Source organism: Bubalus kerabau, chromosome 16 (assembly GCF_029407905.1).
Source record: "Bubalus kerabau isolate K-KA32 ecotype Philippines breed swamp buffalo chromosome 16, PCC_UOA_SB_1v2, whole genome shotgun sequence".
NCBI classification, from domain to species: domain Eukaryota; kingdom Metazoa; phylum Chordata; class Mammalia; order Artiodactyla; family Bovidae; genus Bubalus; species Bubalus kerabau.
In genome coordinates, this window is record NC_073639.1 from 73,869,319 (window position 1) to 73,895,900 (window position 26,582).

A 26,582-nucleotide genomic window follows, 5' to 3' on the forward strand; every position below is an offset into this window, starting at 1 on the left:
GCCCGGACCCCCTTCTCCTCCAAGCCCGGACGTTTATCTGACCGTGTCGCACAGAGAACACCACGGCTGGATGACATCATAGAGGAGACAGCCTTGCCAAACTGGTTTGCCAAACAGATCCCCAGCCCCACTCCTGGGGCTGCAGGCCATGACCTTGGCAGCCTCCAGTTCTGCCCAGGAGGAAGAGGGTCACAGCCCTTGGGTCCAGCCAACCCCAGCAAGAACCAGTTCTTCTTCTCCAGGTCCCCCCATGCTCCAGCCTCTCCTATATGACCTTTTCCCAGCAAAATCCTCAGAGTCCCACCTGCCTTCCTGTTCTCTCATGCCATACCCTCTCACCACCTCTTCCACATGCCAAACAGCAGGTGAGAGTTCTTTGTCTACAACTTTTATTTATTTTTTAAAAAAATATTGCTTCTGTTTTATGTTTTGTTTTTCTGGCCTCGAGGCATGTGGGATCCTAGCTTCCAGACCAGGGATCAAAACCCACACCCCCTTGCATTGGAAGGCTGCTGGACCACAAAGGAAGTCCCTCTACAACTTTTAGAGTCCAAATACCGTCTCTCCCCCTACTCTCATGAGGCAGTGAGACCCCAAGAGCAGGCCCAACTCTGACCCAACTCTAACCCCTTCACTCCTCCTGGTGCCCAGCAGCCTCGGGTCCTCCAACAGGCCCACGGTCTCGGCCTTGACTGGACTTACAGCCCCTTGTGCACACATTCCCAAGTTGGGGTCTCCCTGGAAGTCTTGGAATTGTATGTTGTCTAGTCGATAGGGAGAGGGCTTAGAAAGCTCAGGCCACAAATACTCCATTGTGCAAATGAGGAAACTGAGGCTCCAAGGGAAAGAAAACTTTGCCTGGGCTGCAGCCGGGTCTAAAACCCATCACTCCTCTTGCCTCTTGACCCCAGGACTGGGCTTTCTCTGCAGGACCCTGGATTGGGGGAAGGGAAGCCAGGGAGATGCAGGGATCTGGCACTGCCAGCTTGGTAAAAATATTTATTTTCAGACTCAGAGACTAGAGCAAAATATTACCCTTGGCCCATGAGCTGTTCCAGCCACTCCCCATTCTGCCAGTCTAGAGTTGGACCTAGAGGAATCTGAACCCTTTCTGGGAGGGCCTGAAGTGAGCTGATCCAAGACCCTCATTTTATAGATGGACCAACTGAAGCCCAGGCCTCCACAGTTTTCACCCTACTCACCTGGCATTTAGGGCGCTTCACAAATGGAAGGTCTTCCATTCTCATTTCCTGCTCTATCCACAGCCTTTCTTGCCTCCTTTTCCCACTTACAAACCTCTGGCCTTATTCACACTGTTCCCTAGCCACTAATACCCTTTCACATCTTTCTCCCTCTTCTCCGTGGGATGGATTTCTTTGCACCCTTCCTCATGGATCAGTTTGCAACATCACCTCCTCTAAGAAGTCTTCCAGGATTTCCTCAATCCTAGTCGCAGCAAGGTAAACGAAAGAGGTTTTGGCATGGGACAGAATTCCACTCAGGTCTGAATGGCATTACCAGCTGAATGCCATTCAGCTGAACTGAATGGAAGTTCATTCAGTTCACTTCCGTGAACTTTAGTTTCCTCCTCTGTAGAATTTGGGTTAATACATATCTAGCTCCGTGGTCAATTTGCAATCCGGTAAATCCCATGTCAGGCATGCAACAGGTGCTCAGTAAACCCCAGAGTCCTCCTCTTGGGACGTTTTGCACCTTCCTGTACTGTGTCTGCAAGCTTCTCCAGGACCTCACGGGCCGCCCTTTGATCTTTACTTCACCACCATCTCGCCCCGCCCCTTTCAGATGGGAAGGGAAGGCAAGTAAGATTGGAGGAGGACCCCAGCCCTGAGGGCTTGACGGAGGGGCGGGACCAGTGCTTATCTTCAGAGTTACCAGGAACTAGTGAGCGCGTGAGTGTCACATAAAGTCCACACAGAGACTCACCCGTGCCGTTTCTCCCTGCTGGGGGTGGGGGTGGGGGCGGGGTGAGGAGCGGAGCTAGGACGAAGAAGGCCATTCATTGGAGAAGACAGCCGCCACTCAGGTGGCCTACCTGTGCTCCGCCCCAGGGGGCTGTTCCAATGGGCGCGCGAGGTTTGAATAGGACCTAGTTGGCCTTGGAGGGTCCTGACCCTCGTCCTGGAGAATAAAAGGGCATCTACGTTGGGAATTCCCTGGCAGTCCAGTGATTGGGATTCTGAGCTCTCACTGCCAGAGTGCCCGGGTTTAATTCGTGGCAGGGGAACTAAGATCCCATAAGCCACGTACCCCACCCCACCCCCAAAAATAATAATAATAGTAACAATAAAACAAAGTTTATTTTAAAACATTACATCTGGTTTAACTAGAAAGAGAGTAGATGCGGCTTGCTCGAATTAAAGCGCCCAAATTGGGCTCTGTTTGCTCCTCCTCCCATGTGACCTTAAGGAGTCTCTTCCCTCTCAGCGCTGAGGTTTTCCCATGTGTAAAATGGGACCACCTCTCAGGAATGTGGGGGTGAAATAAGTTGACGTCTTTAAAAGAGTTTCAGAGTGGATACTGCCCCTCTGTCTAGATGGGGGTGAGGTGTGGTGACGGATGGTCATAGAGGCTCTAGACAGTGGGGCTGAGTCTCCTGATGCAACAGGCTGAAGCCACTTCCCCACAATCCCATATCACAGTGGTTAAAAGCACAGGTTCTATATTCAAAACGTGCTGGTATGAATCACAGTTCCACTACCTATCACGTGTCCTCAACTGTAAAATGAGACGGTAATCTTGGGCTCAAACAGTCATCATAGGGATTATATGCCTGGTACATGGCAAGTACAAAATAAATGAGTTTATATTATTATTGTTATTATTTGACAGACAGGACTCCAGACACCACCTCCCAGGCTCCAAGTCCCTTTGGTCTCCATGGAGACCTGCGGAAGGGACCCTGATCTCTAGTAGAAGGGACTGAGTGGTTTTTCCCAGGGGGGTCTGAGCTCTGGGGTCCCCTTATTTATTCTTTATGTTGTCTTGGGCATGTCGGCTCTCTCAGGGCCTCGATTTCCTCCATTTACTGAATGAGATTCTGGACTTGGTGTTCCCAGTTTAAAACCTCAGCGCTGAAAGAGGGCGACCCTGAGGAGCTTGGCAGGGAGAAGTGACAGATAAGGTGAATGTGTGTGCAAAGGTATGTGGGCTGGGGAAGAGGTGTGTGATTGACTACTCCATCTGAGGCGGTCCCTGAGGTGCCCCCACGTAGGGTCAATGTGCTGCCGGCCACTTAGTCCCTGCTCTGAGGTGGCCTGGACCAAGTGTCCTGAAAGCAGCCTGGGGGCAGCGGCCAAGCCCAGGCACTGAAGCGAGGAGGGGGAGGAGCTGAGGGAGGGGACAGGGTCTCACGAACAAAGAGGAGGGCGGAGAGAGGCTGTCCCGAAGGCTCCGCGAATAGTACGATCCCGGGCCACTTACCCCGGCTTCGCGCGCCCTCCCCGACTTTGGCGCAAAGTTGCGTCCTCCTGGCGACGCCCACTCGACCAGCCAAGGTTGCAAGAGCAGTGGCCCCAAGACTGCAATCCTGTACTTCCAGGGCCCGCGAAGGGCGGGGCCTCCACTAGGGGCGTGGTAGTCAAAATTGAATTTCCCCAATAGGGCAGGAGTGTGGGCGGGACCCTCCCCGGAATTGGCTGGCGCGGGGGCTCGGGGCGGGGTCCTCGGGGCTGCTGGCGCGGCTGGACAGGCGGTGCTAGCAGAATCCCGGGGACGGTTGCTGAGCGGGCCTGGGATCCCAGTCGCGGCGCCTTCCGCCTGACCGCTCCTAGTCGTCCATCTGTTGGATTCCGAACGACCTAACCTGAGCCCGCGCGGGACGGGCGGACCAGACGGAGAGGTGGGTGTGCGGGGCCTCCGGGCGGCAGCAGGACCCCCGACGGGTCCGAGGGTGGCACTCGGATATGTGGACTCCCAGGGTTCTGGGACCCTCAGATCTGGGAGCTCCCACCCATCCACGGGGGCGCTAAGCCACGGGGTAAAAGTTCTGAGACCCGGGGTAAAGACGCTCACGGATCTCCAGGAGGCTCCACGACCACCAGGGGTGTAAGTCCATGGGGGCAGAAACCCCGAGGAAGCTCCTCCGTTCCTCTGAGGCCCCTCACAAACTTTGGGGACCCCACACTGTGTGACAGGGAGCCATGGGACTGGCGTGGAGCAGCGGCGGGAATTCCTGAAGAGAAAGAGTCTTCCCTAGGAGTTCTAGATTCAGCATTAGGGATCCCTGCCTCTCAGAAGACATGGGGGAACTCAGAGTATCCACAGAACCTAAGTCTGGTGACTGCTCATGAAGGACCGCAGCAGAGGGAGTTTGGGAGGTTGCCACCTGTCCGAGACTACAGGGATGGGGAAGCAAGCAGCGACTTGAACAGGCAGAGTCCCACGAACCCCAAGTGTGTGGACTAGGACACCCCCAGACCCATTCACCGGATGAGGTGACTCGAAAGGTGACTGTTCTGGGGAGGGGGAAGGGATGACTGCGGGATGAATCAGCAGGAGCAGGGGCAATCCTGGGACCATTTCAGTCGCTGTACAGTAACTGAGCACCTCTGGTGTGTCAGGCCATGGGCCCTGGAGATTCCAGAAAGGTTAGGGCTGCGGGAGGAAGAAAAGAGTTACACTGGGAAGCTGGGCCAGGATTTAGGGGGCCATTTTGAGAGACAGTAATAGGGCAAGAGGGAGTGTCCTGAGCCCCTGAGGGCACTTTGGAAGGGGACTTCAGAAGCTAGAGGTGGCCAAGTTTAAATCCTTTCCCTGCCCTCTGGGTCTTTGGGATCCTCCTTCCTCCTCGACAATCCTCTGGCCCTCTCCAATCCTGTTTTTCAAAGTCCAGGAGCTGGGCGGATCAGTTTCTGAATGTTTTTCCAGCTAGGGAACTGAATTCTAAGTGTGGGAATTGGCAGGAGGAGCTGGGTGTCCGGACACCTGGCTTCATGAAGTCAGGGCAGTTGGCATCGGGGGAGGGCGGGAAGGGGAGGAGTGGAGAGGGGTGTGTGCTGTCCTCAAGAATTGGAAGACAGTGTGTTACCTCCAATGGCTTAAGTTACCTGGGGAAGTGCAAGTGGCGCTAGAGCAGCAAGGACTTGGGTTTGGGCTTAGTCCATAGCCAGAGGCTGAGCTTTTGGGATGACTGGGGGCTGGGCTGGCCCTGGGGATGGGTGGGTGGGGCAGGAAGCCATGGAGTGTGGCGGGCACCCCCTGGTGGTAAGCACAGCTTGGGTGGGCCTTGCTGGGCCCTGGCTTCACAATCCAGATCCCTACCCTCCCTGTTTGATGCTTAGATATGGCGAGGGCCCAGCTGAGGCCACACAGCAAGCTAGCAGTCCAGGTGACTGGAACTAGGGGCTTCTCCTCTTGGTTCGTTGAGTTTCCCAGCACACACTACCTGAGGGAAGAAGGCACCTCCCAGCCAGGAGTAACATCACAGATAAGAAGGATGGGACACCAATGGATGATCATGGGTTAGAGGGGGAAACTGAGGCACAAGAGCCCAAGTGCCTGTGGTTTCTGGAGGCCTCCGCAGGCCTGACTCACGTCTATCCACTGCAGAATTTCCTGAGCTGGCGTCAGGTGCCACAGGCACTGGGGAACTCACCAGGAAGGGACGGACGGAATTCAGGGCCAGCAAGATGGCAGACGAAACCTTAGCTGGGCTGGATGAGGGAGCCCTGCGGAAGCTGGTAAGTGGTCGCATCATCTCTACTATGAAGACAGACAAGCCAGGCCGGAGAGGCAGGGTCTGTCCAGGATACCTCTCAGGTGACGAGAGGAGGTGATGGGGGAGGGGCCAGAGGGAGGGCTCAGGGAAACAGGGCTAGGGCTGTTCCACGTGGCTGATGCAGAGGTTCTGGTGGCATGTGCCCATCCATGCCAGGTGCTGAGGTTGTTCCTCCCAGCCCCCCAGTGCCACCACCTGTTTAAACAGTAACTGGTGAGGACTTGCCCATGTGCAGCCACAGGTGTGGGGAGGCTGGATTTGCCTCTCCCAAGCAACAGCCTGGGCAGTATCCACCCCTAGAGGCCAGCCCAATGATAACAGTAGCAGCAATGATTAACAATACGCCAGGGAATAGCAGGGAGCAGGCTGGGCGGCTAAGCACACCGTCTCGCAGAATGGTCACAGCAGCTCCAAGAACCAGGAGGAGAATACTGTGGCTCGGAGAGGTGAAGTCACCTGCCCAGGGTGACTAGGAAAAGGAAGTCACCTGCCCAGCTAGGAAAAGGCTTAGCCAGGATCCAAACAAACCCCCAAAGAGGATCATGGGAGACCAAGAGACCTGGATAAGTCAAGGCCAGAAGAGCTCATCAAGACAGGCCTTGGGGACCCTTAGGAATTCTGTGACTTCTAATCTATCTGTAAAATGGGAGGTGGGGGCAATGTGTGTGAACATAATATCTAGGTCCTTCAGCTGGCATGAGGATGGAATGAGGCATGGGCCTAGATCTTGGTGTGGAAAAAGATGGGCCCCCTATATCCCCTTTCCCTAGCTTCTTCTTGAAGCTCCTCCCCCAACATCGGTACCATGCACAGAGAGGTAGTGGGGCAATCGAGCAGGGCAAGTATGTGCCCACCAGCAAGGGCAGAGAGCAGTGGAACAGGAGAAGGGGCCAGAGCCCCACCCCCTCAGCCCCTGACCCATGTCCAGGGGGTAAATTAAAGATTTACTTTCCCTGGGAGAAGGCAAATGACCCACCCCACCCCCATTCCATTCCTTTGGAGGCAGGGGCTGGAGCCAGCCAGCTCAGCCCAGTCACTGGGCAGTGCCCAGTCACTGCCATCGTCTACCCAAGGCACTCGGCCTCGGACAGCACCTCAGACTCTGGGTGTCTGCCACCGCCACAGGCGGCTGTGTGCAACCTGAAGATGGGCTTCCAAAGTCTCCCACCTTGTCAGCTCGACTTCCCGACAGGAAGTCAGAATCCTAACGCGGGTAGTGAAGAGAAAGCCAGGTCTCCGCGCATCCCCATCTCTAGGGGTCCGCCCAGGCTCACGGCTCTAAGCCGCCACCCCTGCTTCATGCAGGCTTGGGCACTGGAAAAAGGGTTTCGGAGAAGCTGGAGCATTGGCTGTACGCCGCTCATCCCCGACCCCCTCCCTGGGAGAGGACTAGCAAGACCTCGTCCCTCGTCTCGGACCCCGAACCCCGCCTTCCCTTTCCTTAAATCCTTCCCATTCCGGGACCAGGCCCTCCGCGGCCAGGCGCCCGCCATTACTGCGCCCCAGCGCCGCCGAGGGTCCCGCCCAGCGCGCGCCGGCCTCGTGGCAGGAACGGGGGGCGTCCCGAGCCGGGCTCCTCCCCGCGGGGCCGGGCCTTATAAGGGAAAAGTTGACCCGCGGCTGAGCGTCGGGCCGATTTGGGGAACCCGAGATGCACTCCGGATGTGCTCCCGCACATGCCTGCGAACTCGGAGAGGGGCTGTGCTGGAAGGGAGCACCTGGGGCCACGAACACCACGTGCGCCTCCGCCACACACTGGGACGCCCTCCGCCTCGGTCCCGGGCTGGAGATCGGGCACTGACACTAGCTGGGTGACCTGCGGAAGCTGCTTAAGTCCGCGAACCTGGGTTTCCTCTCCGTAGCCGGTGATGTTAAAGCAGGCGGTGGCAGGGGGCTTCCTGTCTGGCTGGCTCCGGGCCGGGCGCCTCGGGCCGGGCTGCTTGGGAGAGGCGTGGGCGGTGCGGACAGCCGCGGTCGAGCGGCCCGCGTGCCTTCAGCGCCCTCTGGCGAGGCCTGGCTTCGCTGCCGGCCGGTCCCTCTTCCGTACCTGGAGGAGCCGGCACTGAGCGAGTGCCTGCAAAGTCTCCCCCGTGGTGCTGGTGGGGACAGGAAGACGCCGGGGCTCAGTCGCCCCCGGCAGCCAGAGTACAAAGTACTCGGAGGCCCAGCCCCCCGGGAGGAGGAAGCACCCTCTTTCCTCCCAGGAGAATTTCACCGGGCAGTTTCGGAAACCGCCCCATCTCCTTCCCTTTTCCCCCTGCGGACAATGGCGCTTTGTACTTCCTTCCCTCCCAACAACAGCCCCCTCCACTCAGGGCGGTGGGGCCGGAGAGGGCGGGCAACGCGGGACACACAGCAGGGACACGGTGGGCGGACCTTTGTCTCCAAGCCCAAAGGGACGGGTCATGCGCGAGGGTCACCAGTGGGATGGGGCTGTCCATTCCCCAGCCCTGCCCCACCCACGGAGGGGAATCAGACAGAGGCTCCCATTTTCCAGATGGGGACACTGAGGCTCCCAGGGGTGGGCAGAAGTTCCCACATCAACCTTTCTTCAAGGATGAGAACCCCATCTCAGGATTCCAGGGGTTTGGGAAGGGGAACCCAGGAGACAAAGGGCTAGGGCTCATTGCATCTCTGAGCCTCTTTACCCTCTGCACAGGAGGGGCTGCATCAGCTGGCCCCCCAGGCCCACAATCTCCTAGCTTACCACAGAGGGCTTGGGGCCTGAGTCAAGGTCAGGACTGGGGTTGGAGAGCTGAGCTTCATTCTCCACCCGCTCCCACATAATAGACTCCCTTAAACCCCAGGGCATCTCTAGTCCAGGCTGCAGGGGGTCCCCAGTATAGTACGAGGGTCCTCAAGATATTCACCATAGCAGACAGACAACAGTCACAGAGCTATCCTCAGCCCAGGGAAGGCCCCAGAGTCATGGAAAGTGAAAGTGAAGTCGCTCAGTCATGTCTGATTCTTTGCGACCCCATGGGATTTTCTAGGCAAGAGTACTGGAGTGGGTTGCCATTTCCTTCTCCAGGGAATTTCCTGACCCAGGGATCGAACCCAGGTCTCCCACATTGTAGACAGACGCTTTACCGTCTGAGCCACCAGGGAAGTCAAGTGACTTCCTCACAAAAACCTGGGTTCAAACCCTGGCTCAGATCACTTTTCCCTGAGCCTCAGTGTCCTCATCTGTCAAATGGGAGTAATAGAGTGCCTAGGGCTTCTGTGAAGTTGGGACAGTTATGGGACTCAGCACAGGATCTGCACACAGATTCTCAGTAAACATTATAAATGCCTCTGGGGATCCTGTCCTCACTTCCCTCACTTTTCTCTCTCCCCTCTTGTCTGACTCTGGAATCAACCATACACAGCTCTGCAAGGTGGGGGACCCCGAGTCACCTCCCCTATCCCCACCCACTGCCCTGAAGGGGGACCAAGTGAGAAAGCCAAGACCAGAGAAGTTGGGGATATGATTCTGACCACCCAGCAGAGATTGACTGGGGCTGGAGCCAGCTGGTGGCAGGGGGGTGGGGGGGAGGATGGTTGTCCTGTCTTGAGCCTCCAGGGACCCTCCCATAGCTCCTAGGGAATGTGAAGACTGAAGGTTCCCTGGGGGGCTCTGTCACTTGTCTCTGCTCTCTTCAGACTGGTACAAATGAGCTCATGGCTAAGCTGGGCCAGCCACACCCCCCGCTGAAACATCCCCAGCTCCCACCTGACCCCCCAGGGAGGAGGAAGGAATGATGGCAGAGGAAGCGGAACAGAAGGGCAGCAGAGGGTTCCCAGGGCTGTCCCTTGGGGACTGGGGGCGGGGGGGGGTGGGGGGGTGGGCGGTATGGAGGAAATCACCGTGTGTACACTTGCCCCCACCTGGCACAGACCCCACCTTGTAGGCTTATCTCTGCCATTATCGTCCTGGGGGCCCTAAGCCAGTCCCTCTCCCCTCTCCCACAGAGGCTCCGTGGGGGGGATGAGGGTGGGGGCAGTAAAGCTGGCTGACTGCCCAGAGAAGGTGCCCCTTCCCGGACCTGGTTAGACCAGTCACCTTCAATTTGCCAGGGAAGGACGGGCCGAGAAGCTGGTGGGAGCACCTGTCCCCATGCATGCCCTCTCTAGGGCCCTGGGTAGACCCTAGTGCAAGCTGCCTTATCTGTCTGGGGGGTTGGCCCTAACATTACGGGCACCAGCCCCTTTGCCTCTTTAATGGTGGCTGGAGCTGGACCAGCGCAGGGAGAAAAAGAGCCCCCGATCAGGCAGGGAGCTCTGACTCCTGAGGGCCTGCCCCTGCCTCAGTTTCCCCATCTGTCCAATATGGATGAGGCTGCCACCCATCAGCAAGGCTGTGGTGCTCCGGGACCGTGGGAGTCTCCCTTGTTCACAGCTGGACCCCAGCAGCCCGAATCACCCTTCCCTGCCGAGGGGACGCTATTAGGGGCCCTTAGGATGGCCTCTCTCCTCCTCCACAAATGACTCTGTGGCTCTCGGGGTTTGATGAAGGGCTCTGAGAGGCAGGAGTCGAGTCACAGGAAGGCATGCCTGACTTGGCATCTGGCTCAGGTGGGTGGGATGCCGGCTGCCCAGTCTGTGGATCACCATGCATGGTGGGCCTTCCAGAAGCCCTGGCCGTGATCTGGGTCTCCCCTGAGACCAGGTTTGGGTGGGCGGGCAGGCACATGATGGGCTTGGGGCAGAGGGAGCCAAGACAGACCATTCATTGTGCCACAGGCCAAGCCGTGGGCGGCTGGTTGCCCGCCCTCCGCCCCTGGCAGCCAAAATGACTTGCCCCCCCACCACCACCGCCTCCGCCTGTCCACAGTTGGAGGTCACAGCGGATCTGGCAGAGCGGCGACGCATCCGCTCGGCCATCCGGGAGCTGCAGCGGCAGGAGCTGGAACGCGAGGAGGAGGCCCTGGCATCCAAGCGCTTCCGCGCCGAGCGGCAGGACAACAAGGAGAACTGGCTGCAGTGAGTGTCGGTGGCGGGGAGTGGGGACACACGCAGGTGGGACCGAATGTGCCAGGGCTCAGCGCGTGTTGTGCAGGCAGGCCTGAGCCAGGTGTCTGCTGCCCATCTGGGTGTGCACACGGCCGCATGGGCACGCATTTGGAGTAGTACACAAGGATGTTTGCAGGTGTGGACCACGTGCCTGGCCACGCCCATGTGGTATTAGCACTCAGGTCCCTGGGCGTGCATGTGCCAGCGTGTAGCCAGAGGGTGTGCACAGCTACCTGCCCCTCTGCCGAAGTTCCGGGTACCCTGTCCTGGCCTCCACCCTCAGCCCACATCCTCCAGGACTCGGCCCTGGCCGCGGAGGTGACCAGTCATGGTGTCCCCGCAGCTCCCAGCAGCGGGAGGCTGAGCAGCGGGCTGCTCTGGCACGGCTGGCAGGACGGCTGGAGTCAATGAACGACGTGGAGGAGCTGACCGCACTGGTGAGGCCTGGGCCAGGGGCAAGGGAGAGGGCCAGGCCGGTGAAGACCTGGACTCACAGCCCAACACCCGACACACACCCCTCACCCACAGCTGCGGGGCGCCGCGGAATACGAGGAGCGGAAGCTGATCCGAGCCGCCATCCGCCGTGTGCGGGCCCAGGAGATCGAGGGTACGCGCCCCGGCCCCGCTGCACGCTGCCCTCAGCGACCCCTCCACCAACCCCCGGACCCCTGGCCTCTCACCTGACACGTCTCCCTTCCCTTCCAGCCGCCACCTTGGCTGGAAGGCTGTACAGCGGGCGTCCCAACAGTGGCTCAAGAGAGGACAGCAAGGGGCAGGCAGCACGACGGCTAGAACCGTGTGAGGTAAGGGGCGTGGGTGAGGTCCTGGGCCGACCAATGCCAGCACCACAGAGCGCCTGTGTGTCTCTCACTGTTGGGGGGGGGTGCCCAGTGTGTGTTTGGGGAATACTGGGGCTCTAATCTCAGGCTTCTGCCCCACTCTCCCAGGCAAGCTCTGGTGACATGTCCCCATGCCAGAGTTCGTCTCTACCCAGGCCTCCTGAGCAAAGCCAGCTTATCTGCACTGCTCCCAGGATCCTGTCTGTCTCCCATTACCACCCTGCTGGCCTCCCTGCTCCCAGGCCTACCTCCCACCCCCACACTAGCCATCCAGCCTCCACTCAGCAGACCGGGGATCTCCCTGAAATGCAAATCAGACCCTGGCTCCGGCCCAGCTTAGACCATCCGTGGCCGCCCCTCCTGCTCCAGACAGCCCACATCCTTACCTTGGCTCATCGGGTCCCGCCTTCAGGCCCCAGCTGTTCACAGGGTCTGTTCTCCAGGGCGTGTGGGTGAGAGGTCAGGCCCTACAGGTTCCCTACGTGGCCGGCAGAGCCACTGGGCCCCTGGACCTGGCAGGGCTGCCCCTAGTGTTAGTCGCTCAGTTGTATCTGACTCTTTGCTAACCCGTGGACTGTGGCCCGCCAGGCTCCTCTGTCCATGGGATTCTCCAGGCAAGAATACCGGAGTGGGTAGCCATTCTCTCCTCCAGGATCTTCCCAACCCAGAAATCAAAGCCACATCTCCTGCATTGCAGGCAGATTCTTCACCATTGTGCCACCTGGGAAGCCCCCTACCCCACGGGTTAACCAGGCTGAGGCCAGGGGTCAGGGGTCTCCACTCCAGGAATCTGTTAAGTCTAGGAGTCCCCAGAAGGTCTGCTGCTGTCCCTAACCCCTGACATCAGGAGCTGGTCCTCTCTGAACTTCCTGTGACCAGGCAGTGCCAAGAGGTTGGGAAGTGGGGATCAGAGACTGCTCGTGGTACGCCAGCGACCACGCTTGCACAGGTGCACCTGCAGGAAGCCGTGCCCAGCCCCTCTGCTTTGCATGCCCTGCCCAGGGTGCTGCCAGCCTAGGGAGACTTGGCCGCATCCTGTGGGCCTCCCGCAGGTGCCAAAGCCAGAGGAACAGAAGCAGCAGGTGGAGGTCCCAGAGCCAACCCCGACCCCCAGCAGCACCAGCCGGGATGTAACCACGGTGACACTCCTGCTGCGGGCCCCTCCCAGGGACACACCCAGCCCACCTGCCTCAGCCGATGGTTCGCCCACCACTACCTCTCCTGAGCCTCCGCTGGAGCCTGCCGAGGAGGCCCTGTGCCCTGCCCCTGAGGCTCTGGGCAGTCCCGAGCCTCCCCCAAGCCCACCCAGGGCCACCAGCCCTGAGCCCCAGGAGCCTCCAGCCACCCCCAGCACAGACGGGCAGGTGGTCGACAAGGTGAGTCGGGATGAGGGGCGGGGTTGCCAAGCAGGTGAGCTCCCGGGTCTGGGAGTCAGAACCCTGCCCACACCGTGTCTCCCCTGCAGTTCCCGCCCAGCCCCACGGAGCCCCCTGCCGCCCAAGGCCCCACCAAAGGTCGCTCGGACACAAAGAGAGCAGGTGAGGGTTCCGGCAGCAGAGACAGCGCGGGCCTCCCCTTCCCTGCCTGCAAAATGGGTTGTGGTGCCTGGACGGCTCCAGCACCCTCGGGTCCAGGCCTTCTCTGACACTGCCTCCTCCCACTGCCCCCGAGGTGTCCCCGCCCCCCCCGCCCGGCCCACTCCCCCCCACCCATGGCCAGAGGCTCTCCTGCAGCCTTGAAAGGCAACGGGCCTCAGGCACATTCTTTTCCCCAATAAGGGAGTGCACCCATCTCCCAGCTGCAGCCCTGGGCAGTGCTGGCCAGGGGAGTGTCCCCCTTCCCCATCGGCAGGGAGGATCTGAGCACCCTTCCTCCGGCCCAAGCCTAGCCCCAGCTCCTGGCAGTGTCCAAGTCATCCTGGGGTCAGTGGGAGGAGGATCCTGTGAGAGAGAGAGGGACGCAGCTGAGTGGGGAAGCCAGGAGCTGTGGGAGTTGCAGGATGGGCTGGTAGGCTAGAGGGATGTGGAAGAGAGGACTCCAAGAGGTGGTCTCCACTGTCCACTCTCCTTTCTCTGCCCCCCTCAACATGACCACTACCGCCTCCCCATGCTGCCAGACCTGGCTGACCCTCGCCCCTGCCAACACTCCCTGTCTGTGCTCAGCCCCCGCCAGCCAGCCCAGAACCGAGGTACTTGCCTGTTTCCCCCAACCCTGGGCTCTGGGCAGTGCCTGTCCCAGCCAACCACTGACGGCCTGCCCCATCCCGTCTAGAGCCCACCCCCCTCGCCAGCGGACCTTCCCCGTTCCAGCGGGCGGGCTCCGTCCGGGACCGCGTGCGCAAGTTCACATCGGACTCTCCTATGGCTGCTGGGCTCCAGGAAGGCCCACCCCGCGCGGCCCTCGGCCCCTCGACCCCTGCCAGGCTCCCAGGCCCCTCCCACACCAGCACCACCCCTGCCACCTCCTCCTCCTCCAGTGGCCCCTCCTCGCGGGGAACAGCCCGGCCCCTGGCCCAGCTTCAGAGCTGCCCTCCGGAGGAGGGCCCCAGGGGGCGGGGCTTGGCCGTCAGGTCCCTTGAAAACAGAGCAGGGGGGCCCGTGGCCCGCTCAGAGGAGCCCAGCGCCCCGCTGCCCGTGGCCGTGGGCGCCGCCGAGCCAGGGGCCAGTATGAAGACCACATTCACCATCGAGATCAAGGATGGCCGGGGCCAGGCCTCCACAGGCCGGGTGCTGCTGCCCACGGGCAACCAGAGGGCAGGTAGGCCTCCCCTCTGCCTCCCCACTGCTGGGGGTTGCGTGCCTATGGCCGTCCAGCTCTGCACACAGGACACGTGCCGTGGCCAGGGCTCAGGGTGTCTCCAGAGGGTGCGCTGGAAACGAGGGGCGCCATCAGCCGACTGGCAATCGCCCCCACCTCTGATCCTGACGGTCGTCCTTCTCCCCCTCCAGAACTGACGCTGGGGCTGCGGGCGCCCCCCACCCTCCTTAGCACCAGCAGTGGGGGCAAGAGCACCATCACCCATATCAGCAGCCCTGGGAACCTAGCCCGGCTGGGCAGTGTCACGCACGTCACCAGCTTCAGCCCTGCCTCCCTGGGTAGCCGAGGAGGCTGCAGCATAAAGGTGAGCCCTTCCTCCTCACCCCGTCAGCCTCCCCATCATCGGCCTCACATGGACGGCTTCAGGGTGTTAGGGCTCACCGGGATCCTCTCCTACTACACACACGGGAAAACGAGGCCCAGACAGAGGAGGTGCCCCCAGCCCACAACCAGTTGATGGCAGAGCTAAGGCCAGACCTCGCCAATCAGCCAGCCACTAGGCGTTTCGGAAGCTCACTGCGTACCGGCCTTAAGCTTCCCATGTGATGATTTCCGGCCCATACTCCAGAATTGGCCAGTGCATTCCTCATGAAAGGATGGGAAAAGTGAGGTCAGGGAGGCTTGCCCCGCCACACCCACCCCCCATCCTGTAGCAGGGGGGCCTGCTCCGACCCTGCGCTGGACCTCAGCCCTGAGGTGCAGAGCCGCTCATCTGCTCATCCAAGATCAGCCTGGCCCGTTGGGAGACTGGAGATTAGCGATTGCCATCTGCGTCAGCATCTCAGGGGAGGGGATACTGGGCCGAAGCACCGATGGGGGCACAGGCAGGGGGGTGCCAGTCAGGTGAGGCAGCAGCCCAGCAGGTGCCGTGGGAACTGAATCCGCTGCAGCCTTCCATTATTCATCCTGGAGCCCAGCATCAGCTGGCTGGACGCTCTGCAGGGGAGGGAATCCCTAGCGAGCCACCCGGCTGCCCAGGTAATGGCCTCAGTGCTGCTCCAGGGGCTGAGTGGGACTTTGAAGTGAGAGAGAATAGAGCCAGCTTTAGGGGTGACAGGGAGAGGGCGGGGGCAGGAAGCACCCTTCCCCTCCTAGGTCGGCACTTAAACCACTCTCTGCCAAGGAGGTGAGGACAGGGTGGCTGAGGCTCTGGGGGTGATGGGAGACACCACCGGGGGCCTGGGGATCTGAGACCACCAACTGGCCTCAGCGTCCCCCTCCAGAAGCAAAGGGAGGCAGATGGTGCGCCTGGGATGCACCTGCTCAAAGCTATGGTTGAATCTGAGCACAGAGGCTGGCAGAGGACGTTTATCTCAGGGACCAGGCACTCGCCACAGCAGGTTGCGCGAAGTCCTGCCCCCCACCTGCTCGAGGCTTTCTGAAACAGCATGGCGTGAGGGCAGAGCAGAGGATGCAGGCATCTGGAGCCTGGCAGCCTGGGTCCTCTCCACTCATGCACATGGGAGCCCTGACAGGCCCGTTCCTTGCCCCCTCCCTCAGTCTCCCCACCCACGGGGAATAGGCAGTCCTTCAGCACCTGGGCAGCCTCGCTGTGCGATCTCTGCAGGGCCAGGGCCAGGCCTGGCGGTCCGCCTGCTTGGGCAGGCTGCCCCTCCCCCCACGGCCCCCTTCCAGAGGGAGCCCAGAATAGGTTTCTATTTGGGCTACAGCCCCAGCTGGCGGGCGGCGGGCCGGGAGGCCAGCAGGGGCGGGGCAGGCCCGCTGCCCTTGCCTGCGCCCTCAGGACCAGCTGCAAAGCCCGAGTCGGCCAGCCAGGAGCAGCAGTCCTCAGCACGGTCCCTGGCGTCATCCCACCACACAGCCCCCCACCAGCACCATGCCGGGGGTCCCAGGGCCGGGCTCGGAGCTGGCCGCAGCCCTCGAGGAGCGACTGGGCCGGGCCTTGGAGGAGCTGCAGGCGGTGGCTGAGGCAGGCCGGGCGGCGGTGACCCAGGCCGCTGAAGCAGCAGCCTCGGCCGTGGAGCCGGTGGCCCGGGCAGCCGAAGAGCTGCGGGCGGAGACAGCCGCTCTGAGCCGGCGGCTGGATGCACTGGGCAGGCAGGTGGAGGTGCTGAGCCTGCGGATGGGGGTCCCGCTTGTGCCCGACCTTGAGCCTGAGCTGGAGCCCAGTGAGCTGCTCCTGGCCGCCGCAGACCCTGAGGCCCTGTTCCAGGCGGCCGAGGATGCCGGGACCCCCGTGGCCCACCCGCCTGCCTTCAGCACCCGCCGCCGCTCCTCTGCCGGCCCTGCCCACAGCGCCAGTCTCGTAAGTCCCAGTGGGCTGCTGGGGGGGCTGGTTTGGAGCCAGGCTCGGCCTCTGCCGGAGGACCTTAGGGGTGCCACCACCCGTTCTGAGCCTCAGTTTCCCTGTCTGTACAGGGGACTGGGGCGCCGGCGCTCCAAGGCTAAGGCGAGATGGTGCCATGCCCCCGGCCCTGAGGCACGCGTGGCGGCTGCCCTGGCAGCCCCTGGCCGGGGCCCAGCCCCCAGCCCCACCCCCACTCCCTGCCCCAGCCAGGCTGAGCCTCCCCGAAGCAGCTGCCACCTCGTCTCTCCTTACCCTTAGAGCAGACCAAGGGGCCCTGCCAGGAGGGGATGGGGCTGTGATAGCACTGGGCTGGGGGCTTGTCTGCATGGGGTCTGGGGAGATGCCCTGGGATGGGTAGGAGGCTAGGTTGAGGCTGGAGGGGCCCCTTAGGGGGTGACGTGCTGGGAGTGGGGAGCAGGGGCGAACTCCAGAGAGGACTTGGCTCTGGGCAGCCCGGTCAGACACCTGGTCAGGAGCCTGTGGGCCTTGGTCCAGCTCCCTCACCGTGTGGAGGGGGGACACATGCTGCCTGGGCACTGGCCCAGGAGGACCCAGGCTTTGGGAACGGGCAGGACAGGGCACAGCCTGCCTGGGAGGGGGCTGGGAATGAAGCGGCAGAAGGAACTCGGGTTCAGGGGTTAGGCTTCAGCGCAGACGCCAGGCCGCGTCACACTTCTAGAAGGACTGGGGACAAGTCCCACAGCTGCCCTGAGCCTCAGCTTTCCCGTCTGTTAGGAATACTCAGTGTTCACACAGTGCTCACTACTGAATGGAAATCACCATTATCGCCACCCTTAGTTGCATCAAGACAGTTCTGGGTACATGGGAAGCCCAGCAACAAAGCTCTCAGTGCCTCTTCCCTGAGCCTCACACCAGCGTGGCCATGCCTGGGCAGACAGTCCAGCTGGCTAGTGGTATCTCAAAGCCTGTGCCAGTAGCCCCAGGGCCTGGTCTCCTGTCCTTTGGAGGCACGGTTGGTTTCATCTACAACCCTGCTTATAACCCATGCCCTTTCCCCTCTCTGCAGATGGAGCCAGAGCCCGCAGAGCCCCCCTCTGCCGCAGTGGAGGTGGCCAATGGCGCCGAGCAGACCCGAGTGGACAAAGCACCAGGGAGCCGGAGCCCGCTGAGCGCCGAGGAGCTGATGGCCATCGAGGATGAGAGCGTCCTGGACAAGATGGTATGGCCGCATCTGGTGGACTTGGGGTGGGCAGGGGCCCGGGTGGGCAGGCACTAGGTGGGAAATGATGGGGGCTCTGTCTGCAGCTGGATCAGACTACGGACTTTGAGGAGCGGAAGCTCATCCGGGCTGCACTGCGTGAGCTCCGACAAAGGAAGAGAGGTAGAGAGCCCAATGCCCCCACCCCGCCCCCAGGTCCAGCTGCCCCCTTCACTGGGGTCTATTCATGGACACTCCAACTCAGTAACGCCCTCCCCAGTGTATTCTCTAGACTCAGCTTCGCCTTTTCTGGACCCGGCTCTTGCCTGGCCTCCTTCCTCTGGATCCAGCGCTTCCATTTTCTAGATGCTTCTCTCCTGCTTCCCAGACCCAGAACCAACTTCTCTTCTCCCTCCTAGACCCTGGTTACTCTCTCCCCCAGAAACTCCTGCTTCCATCCGGTTGCTTCTCCAAGTTCTGTCAACTGCTCCTTCCCTGAATCCAGATACTCCTCCTCCCAGCTGCTTTTCTCTTCTCAAGGTCCACCGATAACCACCTTGGGCTCTGCCTCCTTCCCCAGGCACAGCTACTTCCCACCCCCGGACCCAGCTATTCTTTCTTCCAGCTTCTAGTCCCGTTTGCATCTCCAGATTCTCTCAATTACTCCCTCTCTGGATCTAGCTGCTTCCTGCAGGGCGCACGGATGGCTGGCCAGCCTCTATGCCCACCCACCTGCTGCTTCTCTAGGGAGGGGTACGCCTGTGTTACAGAGGATGTTGGGGCAGTTACCCCCTTTGCCAGCTTCTCTCCCAACTACCCTGTCCCTGGATCAAATGGCTTCTCAGCTACCTCCGTCCGTGGACTTCTAGTTGCTCTTCTCCCCTCTAAGACCTATCTGAAGGCCCCTGCAGCTGCTGCCCTCTCTCAGCTTCTCCTCCCTGGATCCTGCTACTCCCTCCCTAACTGGAGATACTCCGTCCCAGACTCAGCTACTCATTTGCACAGACACTCCCTTCTTGGATCCACATACTCTCCCCCTTCAAGTTCAGCTGTTCCTCATTTCCGAGTGCACCACACGCCCCCATTCCCTCCCAGGTTATAGCTCCCCCCTCCCCCACCAGCTACTCCCAGAGAGGGCCCTTGCCCCCGTGTCTTCAGTGTTGCTAACGAGTTGCCCTCCACCCCATCTGTGTGCCCCGTGTGCCCGTGCATATGTGCTGTGTGGGTGATGGTGACCTTTCTGGGCATGCGTGGGACCATCCCCCACCCAGACCAGCGGGACAAAGAACGAGAACGGCGGCTACAAGAGGCCCGGGCCCGGCCATGGGAGGGCCGCGGCAACACGACAACCAAGACCAGCACACGGCACAGCCAACAGACGGCCAACGGCTCAGCCGTCAGCACAGTCACCAAGACCGAGCGGCTCGTCCAATCCAGTAAGGGGCCAAGCCGGGCTCAGGACGGGACCACGGCCCCTCCATCCCGCCGCTCACACCCTTCCTCTCACCCCTGCCCATGCAGATGACGGCACCCGGACGGCCCGCACCACCACAGTGGAGTCGAGTTTTGTGAGGCGCTCAGAGAGTAAGGCCACCGGGCGTCTCCACGTGCCTGCCTGCCGGCCCACCTCCTCAGGCTCTTCCTCGAACTGTCACTCCAAACTTTCGTCTGTGTGTCTCTCTGTGCAGCCGTCACTTTCTCTTCTCTGCCTGTGGCTCCCTCCATCCCTCCGCCAGCCCTCCCGCCCCGTCTCCCAGCCCGGGACCTCACCGTGCTCCCCTTTCCCTCTCTTGCAGATGGTGGCGGCAGCACCATGATGCAAACTAAGACCTTCTCCTCTTCATCATCCAAGAAGATGGGCAGGTGAGCACAGGTACCTTCTCCCAGACCATGGAGGAGTCAGGGCCACAGGGGACCTCGTTGCATGCCCATTCTATAGATGGGTAGAGCAAGGTGTTGGGAGATGTTGGGCACACAGCCAGAGAGAGGTAGAGTGGGAGTCAGAACACTCCTGCTTGCCTTGCCGTTTCACGTAATTCTCAACCATGCCAAATCGTTGGGGGAGGCCAACGATTTGCTTGGGGTCTTAGCGAGGCCTCCCCAGCACACTGAGCTAGCTGATGGCACTGCCACTTTCCAGTGTCTGCAGACCACGTCCCATGTCACAGAGAGCATCTTTACATCTTAACCCCGTGGCGGAGGGGTATGCCTGTTACAGAGGACATTGGGGTAGGTAGGGTCAAGAATTCAGGCTGGGTACTGCAGGGGTCCAGAGACTCTGTGTCAGAGACTTGTGTTCAAGTCCTTGCACTGGTCCCCCTCCCCGGGCCCTCTGAAATCTGAGGCCACAGGCCTCCATTTCCTCATCTCCAGTGGAAGTGGAAGCTCACCCCTAACCCTTGTGCAATTTAAAATGACACAGAGAAAGAGCTCAAGAGACGCGAGCTGTTATTATTATTACCATTGCTGTTAGCACGTCGGTGGTCATTATTAGCTGACAGTGCCTGGAATGGGAGCACACCTGTAACCTGGGCATATAATGAGCCTTGGAAGAGAACTCCCCACGGGCCAAGTCTGTTGAAAAGAGCTTGGCTCCTACTTTCTCTTCCTTTGAGCCTCAGTCTACTCTGGAGCCCCTCCGTTGCTGGCTGGCATTGCCGGTGGTGGAGATACGGCAAGAGTGTAAGGTCTGGAGCGTGACTAACCCTTGGCGAGTTGGGGTCGAGGCACAGGAGCCGCTCCCGGGGCCCTAATGGTCGCTTACCCACCCCTCAGTATCTTCGACCGGGAAGATGAGGCCAGCCCACGGTCTGGCAGCCTAGCGGCACTGGAAAAACGCCAGGCGGAGAAGAAGAAAGAGCTGATGAAGGCGCAGAGCCTGCCCAAAACCTCAGCGTCCCAGGCGCGCAAGGCTATGATTGAGAAGTTGGAGAAGGAAGGCGCGGCAGGGTGAGTCGCAGTGGGCAGGGCGGGGCCTAGTGACTACATGGGGCGGGGTCTGGGCTCTGGTGGGCGGGGGTGAAAATAAAGGTGGTGGAGATCTGGCCTACTGGGTGGGTAGATGGAGAAAGTGCCCCTTGTAACCCGGCTCTCTACATGGCTCCCGCAGCAGCCCGGGCGGACCCCGCATGGCTGTGCAGCGCTCCACCAGCTTTGGGGTCCCCAACGCCAACAGCATCAAGCAGATGTTGCTAGACTGGTGCCGAGCCAAGACACGTGGCTACGAGGTGAGCCCCAGGAGGCCAGGTGGTCCAGTGAGGGCCTCCCCACCCCCATATGTCCCCCAGCTGCACCTGTACCCTTCACAGCCAACCGTGTCTGGCAGGGACGATGGGAATTCCTCTTCTGTGACACATAACAGGCTGTGTGTGTGTGTGTGTGTGTGTGTGTTAGTCGTTCAGTCACGTCTGACTCTTTGCGATCCCAAGGACTATAGCCCACCAGGCTCCCCCGTCCCTGGGATTCTCCAGGCAAGAACACTGGAGGGGGTTGCCATTCCCTTCTCCAGGGGCTCTTTCTGACCCAAGGATTGGACCTGTGTCTCCTGCATTGCAGGCAAATTCTTTATCTGAGCCACCAGAGAAGCCTCATAACATGCCCTAGATTCCCGAATAAGTGATTAAGTGGCAGGGCCTAGAGAGGGCCCTTGGATGGTGGGCAGGGTTCAGGACCAGACCCCACTCTTGGAGTCTTCCCCCTCATTGCTCTCTCAATGCACTGGGTAAATGTCTATACATAAGAGAAAGAGTGATGAGGGCATGACCATGGCCTTAGCTGGATGGTGCTGGGCCTCTTGGTCACTCTGGCCCATTAAGTAGCAGATACAGGAGTTAACAAACAGTGGAAGGAGGCACTGCCCACCTACCGTGCAACCTTGAGCAAGCTACAGGGCTTCTCTGAGCTCGGCTGCCCTAGATCTGGAATGCCAAAACACAGAGGGTGGAGGGTATGGGGGCGCTCATGAGTCCTCCCACTGCCCATAGCATGTGGACATCCAGAACTTCTCCTCGAGTTGGAGTGACGGGATGGCCTTCTGTGCCCTGGTGCACAACTTCTTCCCCGAGGCCTTCGACTACGGGCAGCTCAGCCCACAGAACCGGCGTCAGAACTTCGAGGTGGCCTTCTCGTCTGCCGAGTAAGTGTGGCTGTCGGCTCCTTGCTGGTGTCGGCCGGGCGTCTGGGGCTGGGCGATCTGCACCAGGCCCAGCCGCTTCGAGGCTCTGTGGAGCCGGCCAGCCCCACTGTCATTCAGCAGCTGAGACCCCCCCACCTTCCCCAGAAAGCCCCCTCTTCCACCCCACCCACCTGCTGCTGAACGTGCCAGGTGCCCGCCGGAACGAAGGAGCCGGAGGCCCACCTACCAGCCCGGGCCAAGGCCCACCAGGTGGCCCTGTCCGTATCCCCTCCATCCTCCCTCTGCCCCCTTCTCCCTCTCTCTCTGCCCTTTCTCTGTCCTGCTTTCCTCCCACTATCACCAGAGCTTCCTGCTCCCACAGGATCCCGGCTGGAGATTCCAAAAGGAGGCTCCTGGCCCGGGCACCGTGCCTGCCCAGCCTATATAGGTGTTGCCAGAGGCTTATATAGGACTTCCGCAAGCCCTCCACTTTGGAATCATTGCCCCGTCTGCACACCTCACCCTCAGCACCCTCCTCCACCTGTCTCTCCTCCTCTCCCTCTCTCTTTCTGGTTCCCCCTGGATTTCTTCTTCCTCCTCCCCTCCTCCACCTCCTCTCACGCCTTCCTCACCCCCACTCCCTGGGGCACAGCCCTCCTCTCCAACCCCGGCGCCAGTGCCATCGCCCCCCACCCCTTGTTCCCTCCCGCTTGCCCCGAGAGTTCTCTGCACCTGTGACTGATCTGGCCCCCACCCCTGTCTGCATCGCACACCATTAGTGATGGGTAGTTGAGCGGCACGTCCACGGTGGGGAGGGGGCATGCGGGAGGCTGGCAGACTGCGGCACCGAGAACGTAACTGAACTCATGTCTCTGTATGTGTGTGTGTGTGTGTGTGTCTCTCTGTTCTCCTCCCCTCTCTCTTCTCTGCCTCTTCCCCCCACCCCGCTGCCCTACTCGGGCCCGGCCCGCCCCGCCCCTCCCCGGCCCCCTACCCTCCCCAGGACCCATGCGGACTGCCCGCAGCTCCTGGACACAGAGGACATGGTCCGGCTTCGAGAGCCTGACTGGAAGTGCGTGTACACGTACATCCAGGAGTTCTACCGCTGTCTGGTCCAGAAGGGGCTGGTAAAAACCAAAAAGTCCTAACCCCCGCTCGGGGCCCCACGGTGAGGAACGCCGCCTTGCTCGCCTGCCCTGTTGCGCTGGATCTGCTCGATGGGGGCTCAGAGAGAAGCCGGGGAGGTCGGAGCAGGGAGGGGGAAGCAGAGGGGCCCCCTGAGAAGAGCCGGAAGGAGCCAGACACAGCCTGATCTTCTGGCTGCTCAGTACCTTGCAGATGAGACCATTCTTCTCAATGGGCAGTGATGACCAAGATGGGCAGAACAGAGCTGGAGGAAGCCCAGGAGGCCATGGGATCCCGGGGTTGGGAGGGAGGCACCCGACCCAGCCAGCGGGTCTAGGACAGCTCGCTGAAAAAGTGCACGCTAAGCTGGCATCTGAATACCAAGTTCAGGCTAAAGGAGGGAGAGGAAATCCCGGGCAGAGGGATCAGCCAAGTGCACCAGGGTGGGGTTGAGGGACGTGGAGGGCATGGCACACCCAGGCAGGGGAGGATGTTTGTTTAGTCTGGGTGTGAGGGGGAGGAAGGGGTCATTTTCAGGAGTCCGAACTTCCTTCTGAAGACAAGAGTCATAAAAGTTTTCCAAACAGAGAAGGGATGTAGGTAGCATTTTAGAACAATCCTTGGGTGAGGCCTGGATGAAGGACAGGGAGGGAGGGGATGGACTAGCCAGCTAGAGAACCTTAACTAGAGAGATAGGAGTTCTGATGGATCCACTGGGGAGGGAGGAGGGTCCCAGGCCTCCAGTTGGTGCACTGGGGGGTTGGCTGTGCCATGCTCCAAGGTGAGAGGCTCAGGAACAAGGCCAGTTTAACAGGAAGATGTTTCTGGTGGAGGTCCTGGATCCCCAAACCAGCCGTGGCATTTCCTGTCCCGTCATCTCACATCAGGGCCACAGTAGAGAATTCATATCTTGAGCTTACTGCCCATTACATACCAGGAGCTCAGAGGAGAGAAGAAAGTGGCGGACTCATCGTGTGCCAGGGGGTGGTAGGTCAGAGCTGGGGCTGGAAACGGGAACTTCAAACTCCCCACCTTGTGGCTCTTTTCCTGGCCCCATCCCTTTTCCCACCCATTTCATAGAGAGAAGAAAAGACAAAAGGCCCAGGAGAAAAGGGATTGCCTAAAGTAATGTGAATCAGGGACAGAGCTTGCAATGCACCCAGATGCCCCTCAGGGCCTGGAGCCATTGTGAGGGGCCACCCCCACATGCACACATCGATTCAGAGAAGCTGTGCAGGTGAGGGGAGGATGGGCATGGCGCTGTCTCCAGGTCATATATGGACTTAGGAGCTGCTGCCCAGCAGGCCAGCCTGGAGGGAGAGGGGCCCAGTCCGGCCCCGTTCCAGTTGGAAAGTGTGACTCAGCCGTGCTGTTGTTCGGATTGCCTGGTGTTTGGCCTGTCACTGGGGCAGCCAGAGCCCTGTGCCGTGAGCCCCGGTGTAAACAATGGCTTTATAAGGTCTCCAGGGAAGACACCAGAGGTGGGAGGGAGCCCCATGATGGGAAAGGCCAGGATACCCGGGGAGATAGCCGCAGCTGGAAGAAGCTACAGATAGAGGCCACCTCTTCACCACAGTACAGCTGGAACAGGCCCAGTCTGGGGCAGAGACGACCCCCAGGGCACACAGCACATCAGCAACAGAGTCAGGAACCTCTCACTCATTCTCGGTGCTTCCAAGGACTCAAATGAGGCAAAGAATGACTATGCTGTTGTTGTAAAGATGGGGAAACTGAGTCACAGGGCAGGGTTTGCTCTAGCTTCCACAGCTGGTCGGGAGTAGAGCCTACACTAAAACGGGTCCCCTGCTTTCCTGGCTTCTTCCCTGAAGGAATCCTAGAGAAAGGAAAGCGGGCCCTGGCCCTTACATGGTTTGACCTTGAGGGTCTGACCTTGCAGGAGCAAGATGGCAGGTAGTCCTGGGCCCTTGGGTGTCTTGGGAACAGGAACAATTCCTTTCCTCATGCCCTCCCTGCCAAAGGAAACTCACTTAACAACAGTGACAGTGTTAACTGTATGCCAGGCGTGGCGCGTGGGAGGCAGGAGAGGTCTGGCTCCAGGAAGGGAAATGGAACCAGGGAGCACGCTCTGTCTCTGAGCCCTGGGGCTGTCAGTTATTTAGTAGCCGCAGCCCACTCCCCTCAGAGTGGGGCGACGGCTCCTGCAATATGGAAGGAAGGGGGCCCCAGGCAGGTGCCAACATCCAGGGCTGGGGGCCTGGATCGCGTCAAGCCCAGCCTTGCACCTACTAAGTGGTGGAGCTGGAAACGAATGCCTCCTCTGTTCTGTGAGCTTCCCTGGTAGCTCAGCTGGTAAAGAATCCGCCCGCAATGCTGGAGACCCTGGTTCGATTCCTGGGTCAGGAAGATCCACTGGGGAAGGGATAGGCTACCCACTCCAGTATTCTTGGGCTTCCCTGGTGGTTCAGCTGGTAAAGAATCCGCCTGCAATGCGGGAGACCTGGGTTCAGTCCCTGGGTTGGGAAGATCCCCTGGAGGATGGTCAGCAGGGTGTCCTGGCCCCGAGTGTGATGCTAATGGTCCAATGTGTACTGACTGGGACACTCATCTGCACCCCCGTTAAAGAACTGCCTCCCACACATACATACACCTCCCTGGCCTCCATCTCACACAGCAGGGATGTCCCTTGAGGTAGATGGGGGTTCCCAAGCTGCTCAACAGCAGGTCCCAGGCCAGGGAGCTGGCAGATAATCCAGGGTTCAGAAGGTCACTGGAGTGGTCCTGGATGCAGAGAAGGATTTGAGGCCCCTTGGGTACCACGGTCCAACTGAAAGGCTTTGCCAGCTAGAGTGTACCTTTGGGAGTGAGAAGGAGGCGGCCCTCCAGAGATAAGTGGACAGGGTCTGAAGTCAGGACCTCCCCAGGATTAGGGGTTGAGACCTCGACCCTGCAATAGGTCCACGGGCCTGGACACAAGGGATGGGGCAGGGATCTCCTCTTTCGCCTCCATTTGCCTGGCCTTGCTCCCCACCAGGGTGCCTCCAGGCGTGGGTGGGTAGGGCCTGGGGTTTCAGCCGTCCTAGAAGGCTTTTCCCCCATTCAATCGATCTGGAGTCGAGTTTATGGAAGACCCGCAGCTGCGGCACTGGAAAGACCTTCGAGTAGAGGGGTCGCCGCAGGAGGTGGGGCAGGCACTGACAATCACTCCTGTGCCCCCTCCTGGCAGGATGCTGGTGGACTGCGTACCCCTGGTGGAGGTGGAGGACATGATGATCATGGGCAAGAAGCCCGACCCCAAGTGCGTTTTCACCTACGTGCAATCGCTCTACAACCACCTGCGGCGCCACGAGCTGCGCCTGCGCGGCAAGAATGTCTAGCTTCCCCTCCGCCGCCCGCACGGCCGCCCGCGGCAAGCAGCGCCCACCATCCAGGCACCGTCCCCTCCCTGTGCGCCTGCCCACCGCTGCCCTGTCTGTCGCGGCACCTTCCCACGCAAACACGCAGCGTTTTGATAAATTATTGGTTTTCAACGA

The 26,582-nt window shown here is 60.3% G+C and overlaps 1 protein-coding gene across 6 annotated transcripts; it reads left to right on the forward strand.

The window, feature by feature from the left end:
- Positions 1–3,706: 3,706 nt before the first annotated feature.
- SMTN (smoothelin) lies at positions 3,707–26,582 on the forward strand. 6 transcript variants are annotated; one of them, XM_055549729.1, is made up of 21 exons: positions 3,707–3,859; positions 5,569–5,699; positions 10,551–10,699; positions 11,073–11,166; positions 11,258–11,336; positions 11,435–11,532; positions 12,621–12,944; positions 13,034–13,106; positions 13,685–13,756; positions 13,840–14,325; positions 14,517–14,689; positions 17,721–17,873; positions 17,960–18,035; positions 19,124–19,288; positions 19,374–19,436; positions 19,649–19,715; positions 20,628–20,801; positions 20,962–21,079; positions 21,836–21,987; positions 22,970–23,134; positions 26,276–26,414. In XM_055549729.1, exons 2-20 carry the CDS (start codon positions 5,649–5,651, stop codon positions 23,112–23,114), a joined length of 2,712 nt encoding a protein of 903 aa, XP_055405704.1. In that variant the 5' UTR covers positions 3,707–3,859; positions 5,569–5,648; the 3' UTR covers positions 23,115–23,134; positions 26,276–26,414. The 6 variants fall into 6 exon arrangements, with proteins under 6 accessions (XP_055405704.1, XP_055405703.1, XP_055405705.1 ...); XM_055549728.1 differs by lacking the exon at positions 22,970–23,134 and having other exon boundaries at positions 26,276–26,582; XM_055549733.1 differs by lacking the exons at positions 3,707–3,859; positions 22,970–23,134 and adding an exon at positions 16,559–16,651 and having other exon boundaries at positions 5,573–5,699; positions 26,276–26,582.